The following is a 12,653-nucleotide window of genomic DNA, read 5'->3' on the forward strand; positions in this document are numbered from 1 at the left end:
AAAGCGCTCAGTGTTTTCTCTCCAAGAGAGGTGACAGGTTCGGATTACCATTATCACGCCACTGCCACCGAGGAAGAAAGCAAACTGAGGCTTGCCCGAGGTCAAATGACTTGCCCAGGGCCACTCACCTCAAAAAACCAGTGCATAAGGAACCCAGACCCCGACCCTTCCTCCTGAAATTGTATTCTCAGCTGCCTCTCTTCCAAGCTCTCCCTACAGTGAGAGGCTGGGGGCGGGTCTCTAAACTCAGGAGCCCTGGGTTTCCCCGGGTTTGTCACTTCCATCTCCTGCAATGCGCTGAACTTTTCCACACGCAGTTTTCCTGCACGGAAAACGTGGAAAACAAAGCCCACACCTCAAAGCTTTGTGTTCAGGATCACAGGCGAGGAAAGTGCTTCGGAGACTGTAAAGTGCTGCACGAATAACCTTTGCAACAGGCATTAAGACGGGAGCCCCCTGGTTGCCAGTCCCCGGAGACGCTCCCTTCTCCACCACCCCCTCCAGGGCGGCGCGCGGCCCCGGGAAAGGAAGGAGGATTAACCCCTGGGCGCCTGTCTGGGCGTTTCTCCAGGCTGCGGGGGAGGAGTTCCGCCCCTCGCCCCCGCCCCGCCGCTCCTCTCCACTGCGCCCGCACTCGTGCTCCCGGAGTCGGTCTCCCGCCCAGGCCCCGGCTGCGCTCCCCGGTCCGGCACCGCACGCGGGCGGCCCGCCAGGATGCAGGCCCCGCACAAGGAGCACCTGTACAAGCTGCTGGTGATCGGCGACCTGGGCGTGGGCAAGACCAGCATCATCAAGCGCTACGTGCACCAGAACTTCTCCTCGCACTACCGGGCCACCATCGGCGTGGACTTCGCGCTCAAGGTGCTGCACTGGGACCCGGAGACGGTGGTGCGCCTTCAGCTCTGGGACATCGCAGGTGAGCCCCCGGGGGAGGGGCGAGGGCACGGGGGCCTCGCCGCGGCCCTGCAGTTCCGGGGCGGGGGGGCTGCGGGCCGGTCCCGGGCGCCCGCACGAGACTTTTCCTGGTGCGCTGAAAACTTGGTTTCCGAGGAAACAAAAGTTTTTCTGTCTCGCTTACTGAAACTTCAAGTGCATTCCCTGGCGCTTTGGCGCTATTGCTCGAACTCCCTCGCACACCCTCCCCTGGGATCTCTCGACCCCGTGCGGGCCTCCCCAGGGACCCAGGGAGAGACTGTCTGGAGTTCTCGGTCTCTGGCTCTTTTTCCGGGCGTGGACGACGCTGCCGGTGACGCGGCCCCTAGTGTCATGCCAGCCACCAAGGGGGAAGCCCTGAGACCGGTTAACAGCGGGCAGGAGCCTTCCGGGCTGGAAGGGCTCTTACCCACCTGTTGTCCTCCAACTGCTGTATTTTTTTTTTTTTAAGATTTTATTTATTTGACACAGAGAGAGATCAAAAGTAGGCAGAGAGGCAGGCAGAGAGAGAGGGAAGCAGGTTCCCACTGAGCAGAGAGCCCAATGCGGGGCTCGATCCCAGGACCTGAGATCATGACCTGAGCCGAAGGCAGAGGCTTTAACCCACTGAGCCACCCAGGCGCCCCCCAACTGCTGTTTTTAACTACTTACTTAGTTCATTCCAAGTCCTGAAGCCAAGGATCTTCGTGTATATGTTTTTGGAGCAAAGTATTATTTCCGTGTTTCTCTGTGGTCTATGAAAAGGAGGCTTTTGGGGGGGGGGGCGCCTGGGTGGCTTTGCCGGTTGAGCAGAACCCGGGTATTGGATCGAGCCCTGCATGGGGGTCCCTGCTTAGAGGGGAGCCTGCTTCTCCCTCTCCCTCCGTCTGCCACTCACCCTGCTTGTGCTCTCCCGGTCAAATAAATAAATAAAATCTTAAAGAAAAAAAGAAAAGGAGCCATGCCCCTACCTTAGGGGCACTTTTGTCAAAGAGTCTATGACATTAGCCCTAAGATTTCTTGATTTGCCCATTAAGTTTTCACTGAGAGATCTGGGAAATGAGAAACTTCATTACAATGTTTGAAACCAGAGTTTACTTCTGAGCGTTTGTCCCCCAAGTTGGGCGGGGGAGTCAGGCAAACGTGAGGCAAATGTGTGAGCCCTTGGACTGAAGCTGTTTGCAACCTGGCTATGTCCAACCCCTCATTACAGATCTTGGCTCTGTCACTCACCAACCTGCCCAGTGGCTCCAGACACGTCCCTTCTGCTCAGTTGCATCCCTCTTAAGTGAAAAGGGATTGGCCATGGCAGCTCAGGAATCTTCCTGCTCTGACGTTTCAAGGTCCTCTAGGATTCTCTGTGAACAGTGCCACTTCACCTCTGGCTGTTCATGTGGTACCAGGAGCCTTTGCTTAAGTGCTGGACCCAAACCCGCCACTTCTCTTTCAGAAAACAGTTTCCTTTTTAGCTGGTGTATTTGTCTGGGAAATACTTAATCATGGCTGGAAGCAAGAATAAATGTGGAAAATTTCTGAAAGGGTATTTCTGTTTCTGGGGACTCCGGTGCCTCCTTAATCATGAGCCGCTGAGTCTTATGATAAAACTTTTGGCATGTGAACAGATTCCTACATTTGGAGTCATCTTCAGCAGTTCTGGTGGCATAGGGGGTTATCAGGGACCAGACGATGCCATCAGCCACTGATTGGGCTTTTCATCTAGAAAAGCCACTGTGAGTCTCTGCACTTTGTTTGTTGGATGGTTTATTCACTGAAAACTCTTCTGTCTGCGCTGATAAATCTAGAACTCAAGTTTAGAAGGAACTTACTGTTTCGAAGGGGATGTAGCTGTCATTTAGACTTTGTGTCAAACGCAAGTGGGGATGTGACCTTAGCATGTTAGAGAATATCCGTGAATCTCAGTGTCCTGATCTAACAGAGAAGGTAGAAAGGCATAGTAATTAAGAGTCTAAATTCCAGAGGCGAACCACTTTTGACTGTATCCCTGTTTTACCCCACATGTCCTGAGCTGTTTTAGGCAAGTTTCTTAACCTCCTGATCTCAGTTGCCTTATCTATAAATTAGGCAGGATGCTTTCTCCCATTAAATAAGAAATGGGCAACCAACAAATGCCACCTAAAGGTGACAGTACCTACTATCCAGGAGAACCTCAGGGATTATTGTGACAATAACATGTATAATGGTAGGCAAGAAGGGCATGATACGAATGTGCTAAGTCATAATAAATGAGTCCTATATTACATCTATAATCTGGTCCAGAATACCCGGCATCATTTTTCAGCTTTATCCGTGGTACAGCATGCTGTCATGAACAATTTAAGCACCAAATTTCGAAATGCCTCCTGAGGAGGCACCTGGGTGTCAACCTCATTTTAAGTCACCCTCTTTTCTCACCTGGACTATTGCATTAACCTCCTCACTAAGCTTCTTGCTTTCTCTCTAGTCTCATATGAAGTAATCGTTTGTCAATTTTTTTTTTTTTTTTAAGAGACTGCATAGAAGGCCACATGGGCCGTTCAGTCAGTTAAGTGTCTGCCTTGGGCTCTGGTCATGAACCTGGGGTCCTGGGTTGGAACCCCATGTCAGGCTCCCTGCTCAGCGGGACGCCTGCTTCCCCCTCTCCCTTTGTGCTTTCTCTCTCTCCCAAGTAAATAAATAAAATCTTAAAAAAAAAAGAAAAAAGAAAGAAGAAATGCCTCTGAAGCTGTGGTTCTGGACTGAAGTTGCTGGGGAGGCTATAGCCACAGAATTCTGTGCAAATAAGAAATCTGAGGCATTTGGAAAGTCGGTTGCACAGCTGTAGTGGTTTGTAGTATCTCAGGAGGAGAACTACTTTTTCCCAGGGCTCTGATGTTCAGTGGTAACCTGCCTTTGGCAACCTCCAGCCCAAAGGCCCTCATGAGCTGTGTTAGAAGCTGGGAATCAGGCCCTACTTGTTGTGGGGAAGTTGGGCCCTTGTGGAAAGGTTGAGTGGAACATCGTGGTGACATATTTCAAGCTACATAGGTAGCCCTGTGAGGAGTGAATTCATACGAAATTCAACCTCAAGTACCCACTCAGACTCTAGTCAGCTAAGCGTACCTTACAGCACCTTCAGATCAGCCTGTCTGTCCGGACCTAAGAATGCTTCTCTTTCTCCTTTGGGCTCAACTCTGCTGTGTGTGTGGAAAGAACAGGAGAGGCTAAAGTGTGAACAGGAGGGCCACACTTTGAGGTGGTTGAGAGGATGGATGACATAGAGAGGACAGGCCCTGTCATTGATAGAATATCGTATCCATCTGCAATGGAGGGAATCTTTGCTCATGAGATTTTTGATATTCATTTGTTCAATGCCAACTCATGGCCTGTACGTGTCCAACTAAATTCTGTGATATATCTCTTGTAGCCACTTTGACTGACCAGTCTATTCCTCAAAGACTCCAAAAAATACCTCTCAGGGGGTGCCTGGCTGGCTCAGCCTGTGGAGCATGTGACTCTTGATCTCCCCGGTCATGAGTTCCAGCCCCACACTGGGCATAGAGATTACTTAATAAAAACAAAAAACAGAAAACTGTTTTTTTTTTTTTTTAAATACCTCTCAGGGCTTGTGAAGTAGGCTGAAAACCAACATGGTAAATTCCACAAACCTCACAGGGAATGGCAATCATCCTGAGTCCCAAAGATTCTATCACGGAGGAGCAGCTGGGTCAGCTCTGGCTTCCAGAGCACTTGACAGTGTCAAGAGAAATTAAGTCACTCCGCCCAAGGCCACCTACCTATTAAGTGGAAGAGCCCAATTAATACAGTTCTGTGTGACTTGGAATCAAGCCATGCTCTTAGAGACCACAGGCCTGTGAGTGCCTGGGTCATAGTTGGTCCCCTGGATTATACCCTCCTCGCAATGAAAGGTATTATTCTTTCTTTTCCTTCCTTCCTTCCTTTCTTTCATGTTGCTTCTTTAGATTTACCTAAGGTTTTTCTTGCCTTCTTCCTATTTCTAACGTGTTTCTGGATATTAATCAGAACGACTGTACAGGTAGTGGGATGAAATAAAATGAAAATCTATTTCTGAAAAATTGATTCTTGGTTGTAGAGTTTTTAAAATAGATTTATCAGGAAAAAAAGTAAGCAAAAGGTTCACATTTGAGACTCTCCTTTCTGTTCCTCTCCAAATCTGATTACTGTAATTATTCCATCACCATTTTCAAAGAGAATGGTACAACTCTTTGTGTGCTTTGGGAGCACAGCTGGAGGATTTGGGATGGTCGTAGTAATAGCAGCTAACATTTCTTAAGCATTTATTATTATGTGTATAATACACATACTTAATTTTTAATTCCCCAGTAACATAGTTGGTTAAGTGGTAGTGCTGGAATTTAAAATTTGGCCATGGAATCCAGTACCAAGGTTTCTAACAGCTTTGCTCTACTTCCCACAATTTAAAAATAAAATACTTCGGGAGCGCCTGGGTGGCTCTGTTAGTTATGCATCTGACTCTTGATTTTGGCTCAGGTCCTGATCTCAGGATTGTGAGATCGAGCCCCACATCAGGTTCCATGCTGGGCATGGAGCCTGCTTGGGATTCCCTTTCTCCCTCCCCGACTCTTGCTCCCTGTCTCGCAAATAAATAAATAAATCAATCTTTTAAAAAAATTAAAAAATACTTTTTTTATTTTTTAAAGATTTTATTTATTAGAGAAAGCAGGAGTGGGGTGAGGGGTAGAGGGAGAAGTGGGCTCCCTGACCAGCCACCAGCAGGGAAGCCAGTGTGGGGCTCGATCCGGGGACTCTGGGAATAGGACCTGAGCCGAAGGTAGACGCTTAACTGAGTCACTTAGGTGCCCTCAAAATAAAATACTTTAGACACATTCTTTCTTTAAAAAAGGTTTATCTATTTATTTCAGAGAGAGAGTGCATGAGAGTGGAGAGGAGAGTCAGTGAGGGGTGGGGAGAGAGGGAATCTCAAGCAGACTCCCTGCTGCGCTCAAGCCTGGCGTGGCGCTTGATCTCATGACCCTGAGATGAGGACCTGAACTGAAATCAAGCGTTGGACACTTAACCGACTGAGCCATCCAAGCATCCCTAGACATATTCTAAATATGTTTTTAAAAATATACTACTTGACGCTGGGCAAACTATGGGACCTCAGTTGCTAGACCTTGCTCGACCTCAGATGCCTCATCTACAAAAAGGCTCTTGTTTCATTTTCCTGGGATATCACATATTTGTATTATGTAATCTCATGCAGTTTCTGCCAGTTCTAAAGTATTTTCAGTGTGCCCAGGTTATATGGGCCAGCTTCTTCCAACTTCTTCCCTTGCCAGCTTTGGGATGGGTGCAAGTCACTTACATGTCTGAGCCGTGGTTTCCTGTCTGTAAACCAAGGACAGTAGCAGAACCTGCTCCTTAGAGTTGTTAAAAAAATAAAACGAGGTAATTCCTGGGAAGTGGTGCCTGCTTGACGTATAACACCTGGTGAATAAATGTTAGCTCTTAATCTGTTCTTAAGTTAGTACGAACTACCTTCAAGTACATTTTCTGCTTGATCTGCCCAGCATCGCTGAGGGTATACACAGATCAGGTAGTATTACACCTATTTTATATTAGAGAAAAACAAGAATCAGAGGTCAGGGACTTGCCCAGGGTTGCAAGAGTCAGCAAGTGGCCAAGGAAAAGTACTTCCATCAGGCACTTCTGTGGTAACTTTCCCGGCCTAAACTGTGTGACAGAGAAACATTGGAGGACATTATCTAACAGGCAGAGTGATGGGGAGGCAGCCTGGGCCTAGAATCAGGAGCCCCGGGACATGGAGTCCCCATGAGATTCACGAGATTCATCTGCATCACAGCGCTTTGTTGTTTCAGGTTTTATGAAATGCTTCCGCAGTGTGAAATTCGATGGGGTGGGGGGGGTGGGGGGGTGGAGAAGGCAGGTTTTAGACTTGACTCTCTTCAGTGTCTAATTCTTAAAGACTGTAATTCTCCAAGGAGTTTTAGAAGAAGGGTCTTAAATGTCAACATAAGAGATCTAGAAATGTAGAATGAGCTAAATTTGGCAACCATATGTCAAACAAACAAACAAACAAATGTGTGTCAAGTCTGGGCTACTCTCTGCTGGGCAGTTTATTGCCTTGCTTCTAGCCTGGCTAATTATAGATTTAATTTTTAAAAAATTTTTTAAAATTTTTCTTTAATTATAGATTTTCTAAATACCTTCCGGACTAACATGGTTTGTGCTTAGAGGTAAGCAGTGTGTACACGCAGTAAGATGGGGAACTTTCTAAGTAGGGTGAATGGTGTGTGGGCAAATACCCCGGGGCTTTTTGCAGGGCAATAGAAACTCTGTCACAGACATGTGAGCATTAGGCATGTGGGACATCTGCATTTTAGAGGACTAGTTCTGACAGGAGAGCGCATAGGAGTCTGACCAAAGCTAAGTCATTTGAGAGAAGGACGGGATGGGGAGGAATAGCTCTAAGGTGTGTGGCTGGTTTCTTCCGCACAAATGTATATGAAAGGGGTGGTATGTGTTAGAGACAGGTCTGGGTGAGGGGAAGACAAAGAAGGATAAAGAAGCGAACAAGGCATGGTTGCTGACCTCAAGAAGTTCACGGTTTGATGGGCGTGTGGCACCAAAGCAAATCACTGGAACAGTTAATAAACTGTATCAAGAAGGACACTCCAAAATATTCTGGTGGCACAGAGATCCTGCCTGTACCACATCTGTCCATGCTCTGAGCTTAAATCTGAGCAGGTATGGGCGCCTGGGTGGCTCAGTGGGTTAAACCTCTGCCTTCGGCTCAGGTCATGATCCCAGGGTCCTGAGATTGAGCTCCGTTTTGGGCTCTCTGCTCGGCGGGGAGCCTGCTTCCCTCTCTCTCTCCCTGCTTGTGATCTCTCTCTGTCAAGTAAATAAATAAATAAAATCTTTAAAAAACAACAAACAAACAAACAAACAAAAACAACAACTGAGCAGGTAGGGTAAAGCCTCTGGCTCGTGGAATATCTCCAGTCCTCTTACCTACAGCCTGTTACACCCTGTGATCAGTGATTTCAGGGCTCTACAGCTTGAGGCTGAAGTTCATCCTCTGGCTCTCTTCAGTTTTGTCTCCTTCTCTTGAGAGTCTTACATGTTCCTATGGCTTTAAACTCCATGCAGGTGTCTCCAAAAACGTGTATCTAATTTTGATTTCCATGACCTTCAGACCTACAGTTTGGTCTTCCTGCTGGCCATCTCCATCACGATCTCTCATATATCTGGCAAGATCAGTATGTTATAGCAAAGTGGCATGAAAAAGCAGATTGTTGTTTTTTCTCTATTAGTGAAGTAAAATATGCTGAATGTAGCAAAATCATAAAGTAGAAAATGACAGTAACAACAACAGAGAATACAGAGAACATCCGCAATCATCCTTCTTTTTTAAAAATTTTTTTAAAAAATTAACATATAATGTATTATTTGCCCCAGGGGTACAGGTCTATGAATCGTCAGGCTTACATACTTCATAGCACTGACCATAGCACATACCCTCCCCAATGCACAATCATCCCTCTTAATGATAAGTAGTAAAGGATGACATTTTATATTTCTAAACTAGGCATCTTTCCCCATTCTCTGGACTTGGTATATACCTTTCCCATGGTCACTTGGACTTGAAACTTCTGCCATATTTTCTTCTTTGACCCTCCCAACTCAGATAGTGATTATGCTTCTCTTGCCACTGCTGTAGACCAAGGACAGTGCTATTATTACTTCCCTGTTTTTCTTCTGTAATAGCCATCTGACTAGTCTCTTCTTTCTTCAGTTGTTATGTGTCCCAAGGTCAAGTTCATCTTTCTGGAACATTGCTTTGGTGGCTCCCTATTGCCTATAGATTATGCATGTCATGAAATGAGGAATTAAAACACTAGAGATGAGGTGATAGGAAGGCTGATGGCAAAAAAGGGGACAGATTTCAAGTCACAGAACCTTTGAGGGAAGAGTGGGTGAGGTCCTAGCAGGGAGTCCTTGAGGCCTGACCAGGTCAAGAGGAAACATAGGATCCATGTCATTGTGGCTTGTCATGAATACAGCTATTGTCTTTGAGTGTTGAAGCAGTACTTAAAGATTTGTTTTTGTTTTATTATTCTGAATTTTATTTATAAAGTCATTTTAAAATTTGAGCATTTGAGAGGTGTAAGATTTTGCCTGGGAAAATTTATTCATTCTCTTGGTGAGAATAGGAACTAAGGGATAAACAAAGTGGATCAATTTTTGCAATTATGGAATATGATAGTCTGGTGGTACATAAAGCGGAGAGATAATTATTGGATCACTGTTTTGATGAGTGTTCTGAAGGGGAAGTGTTAAAAGAAAGTCAAAACAGGACACCTACCCTAGCTGTGGTGTGAAGGTGAGGAGACATGGTGTGGTCAGTGGTAATCTGGCATCGCTACAGGTTACAATATGGGAGGAGGGCTTGGTGAGGGAGCAGCACACAAACCATGAAAGGACATATACGCTAAGCTAAAGGTCAAAGGTAATCTCTTACATTGATCAATTTGCCAAGGCAGTTTTTGCAATTTAAACATCACACTGCTTGTGACAAATAGGTCTTATCATTTCTAATTTTGGAGGTGAGGAAACTGGACCAAGCCTGAGTAGAACATGGTGCCTGGCCCACAGTGGCCGCTCACTGACAGTGGTTGGATACTGGAGTCATCACTCACCTGAAGAGTTTTTGAGAGTAGTTGCTTTGTAGAAAGGCTTAGAGCCCTTTCCCTCCATCTTCTTATGATTCACTCTGGGGTGAATCATAAGCTTTCAAGTCATTAAGAACCACCCTGCCCCTGCCTCTCTTTACTTTTCTTTCTTTCTCTTAACTCTGAGATCGAGACTCCCAGAGGTATATGCTGGCCCTGCTTCTCCTGGGAGTAGAAGTCATGTTTATTCCATCAAGGCAAGATCCTCATCTTCTAGGTTAGTGTGTTAGAGTAGTGTCTGACTTGGCAAGGTCAAGACTCTGTAGCCTGGGTTTTACATTACTGAGTTCCACCATTTTTTTTTAATATTTTATTTATTTGTTTATTTGAGAGAGAGACAGTGAGAGAGAGCATGAGCAAGGAGAAGGTCAGAGAGCGAAGCAGACTCCCCATGGAGCTGGGAGCCCGATGTGGGACTCGATCCCAGGACTCCAGGATCACGCCCTGAGCCAAAGGCAGTCGTCCAACCAACTGAGCCACCCAGGCGTCCCCCACCATTTTTTTTTTTTAACTGTTTGTAAATTTAATAGAGAATATGATCGTAAATTACTCTTTGAAAATAACTCAGGTTTTAACTTCCAGCATTCCCCACTCCTTTTAGTTTCTTACTTGCAGGTATTAATCAAATTCTATCTCTTCTGTCTTGAAAACTAACTCCGTGTTATCCCTTTGTGGTGGCCTGTGTCTTCATCACTCATCAGGACCACTGTAGCAGCTTCCTAACACCCGTCCCTTCCTCAAGCTCTGCGCCCCCACCATCGGTTTATAGTCCGCAGAGGTGAGTTTTGAGCATGACTTCATTCTCCAATCAGAAATGCTCCTGTTTGGCATTCTTTGGTGGATCACCATCTCTTTCAGAATTAGAGGCTAAACTTTTTTACCGTGAAGTTTGAGGTCACCCATTCCAGCCTCATCTCTCATACCTCGGACTCTTGACCATTCCAGATCTCTTTCGGTGGCTTCAATTCACCTCTCACCCCCTCTGTGCTATGGCTCATATGATAGTCGCTGGCTAAATATACTTTCCTCTTTTTCACTTAGATAACTCCTATGGTTTCTTGGTCACTCAGCCCATCTCACCTCCTTTAAGAAATGTCTGTGGAGCTCATGTGCCCGTGGAGGCACTGTTTCTCTGTTCCTGTAATAGCCATGCTTGTCCCGGCTTAGAAGCCTTCTACTGCTCTACTGGAATGTCTTTCCAATCTATAACCCTAGCTCCCAGCGTTGTTCTTGGTAGTTAGCAGGCCTCAAGTGTTTGTTCATTCAAGTTTTCTAGTCAACTATTTCATCATGGCTTCAATTCTCAGGTATATCATTGACCTAAAAATTTCTTCATTAAAACAAAACAAAAAAACCCTTAATTTGCTTATGCTTGAAAGATTTCATAATTTAGTGAATATTAATGTATTAAAAATGTAGACACTATAAATCTGATAAATATGGTAGTCACTTTTCTGAAAGTAGCATTCTGTTTCATTTTTTCATCATAAAAACTGGGGAGTGACCTTAAAGACCATTCTTAAAAGCTGCACTTCATCATTTAACCATGTCTTTATAATTTGGAATGAAGTGTCATTCATTTGAAGGTCAAGTGGCAAAACTATTGTAATGATTTTTTGACACATTAGAAGAAGTAATAATTTTGAAGGGTAATTTTCACAAAGTTAAGATCTTGAGGGTTCATCAAACCCAACCTTTCCTTTCATAGAAGAGAAAGCAGTGCTTTCTGGGTTTGCCTTCATTCCTCAGGCTTTTAGAGCGAGTTAATAGTAGATCCGGAACCAGAATGCAGGCATCTCTGGGTTATTAGTGATGAAATTTGAAAAATTAAAAGCTGATTTTTTAACACTAGATGTGTTGGTGTAGTCTTAAGCACTGAGACACAAAAGTAATTGAATTTTATTCCAGAGGGCACCCAGCCTCTGGAAATTTATGCAGTGCAGAAGACAGGATGATGAGATTGGGAATACCCAGAGACTTCCAGGTCTGGGTCAAATAACATCCCTAATATTATTTCCTCTGCTCTCCATTATGAGGCTGAAAATTTGGCCATTTGAACCTCTTGCTTCCTTGCTCACACCTCGTTTTCGTTGCCTTGCTCCTTCCCTTCTTGCTGGTTCACATACCCTTCACTTTGTTTCCACATATCCAAATCTTATCTAATGTTTAAGATTTATCTAGAAGAAAAAAAAAAAGATTCATCTAGAAGGGCAACTCCTCTGCAGACTTCCCTAATTCTCTCATTCTTCTTCTCTTGAATCTCATGCAACCTTTTTTTTTTTCTCCCTATAGCACTTCTTCCTTTAGCCTTGTATTAAGAGTTATTTCCCACCTTTCCCATATCCGTGGTGTGCTTTAGCAGACCTTGCCACGGTTGTGACATGATTTAATGAAATGACTGTGAAGTCAGCAAAGAGGTAGAGAAGAAGAAAGTACTACACTGTGGGGAGAACCAAGCAAGTGTGGGTTTTTTGGGAAGCAAAGGAGAAAGAATTTTAGGAGAGGATGGTCAATAATTTCAGAGAAATCAGAGTTCTTTCTTTTTGCTCCGAGTCCCTACTTATTGTAGCCTCTTTTAGCCTGATATATTATTATTATTGTTATTTTTAAAAGATTTTATTTATTTATTTGACAGAGAGAAATCACAAGTAGGCAGAGAAGCAGCCAGAGAGAGAGAGAGAGAGGGAAGCAGGCTCCCTGCTGAGCAGAGAGCCTGATGTGGGACTCGATCCCAGGACCCTGAGATCATGATCTGAGCCGAAGGCAATGGCTTTACCCACTGAGCCACCCAGGAGCCCGTAGCCCGATGTATTATTAACCTTTCTTCCTCATCAGCCTTGTACAAAACTGTTCTCTCAAGAAAAGTGATGAAAAACTTAGCTTCTTATGTAATCCCTCAGCCTAATGTGGACAAAGAGAATATCCGTAGTGAGAGGGATTCATGCAATTTGCAGTCTAATTTCACGCAAAATTTAAAGGAAATTGACAAATTATTTTTTGGGA

At 45.0% G+C, this 12,653-nt stretch overlaps 1 protein-coding gene across 1 annotated transcript in view; it reads left to right on the forward strand.

The window, feature by feature from the left end:
* The first annotated feature begins 635 nt into the window (after nt 1-635).
* The window catches only part of RAB38 (RAB38, member RAS oncogene family), a 57,661-nt gene continuing 45,643 nt past the window's right edge, over nt 636-12,653 (forward strand). The window contains exon 1 of the mRNA XM_044258350.1: nt 636-916. Within this exon, the coding sequence (XP_044114285.1) occupies nt 715-916 (202 nt within the window). The 5' untranslated portion in view covers nt 636-714. The remainder of the gene's footprint in view (nt 917-12,653) is intronic.

Source organism: Neovison vison, chromosome 7, assembly GCF_020171115.1.
Source record: "Neovison vison isolate M4711 chromosome 7, ASM_NN_V1, whole genome shotgun sequence".
NCBI lineage: Eukaryota > Metazoa > Chordata > Mammalia > Carnivora > Mustelidae > Neogale > Neogale vison.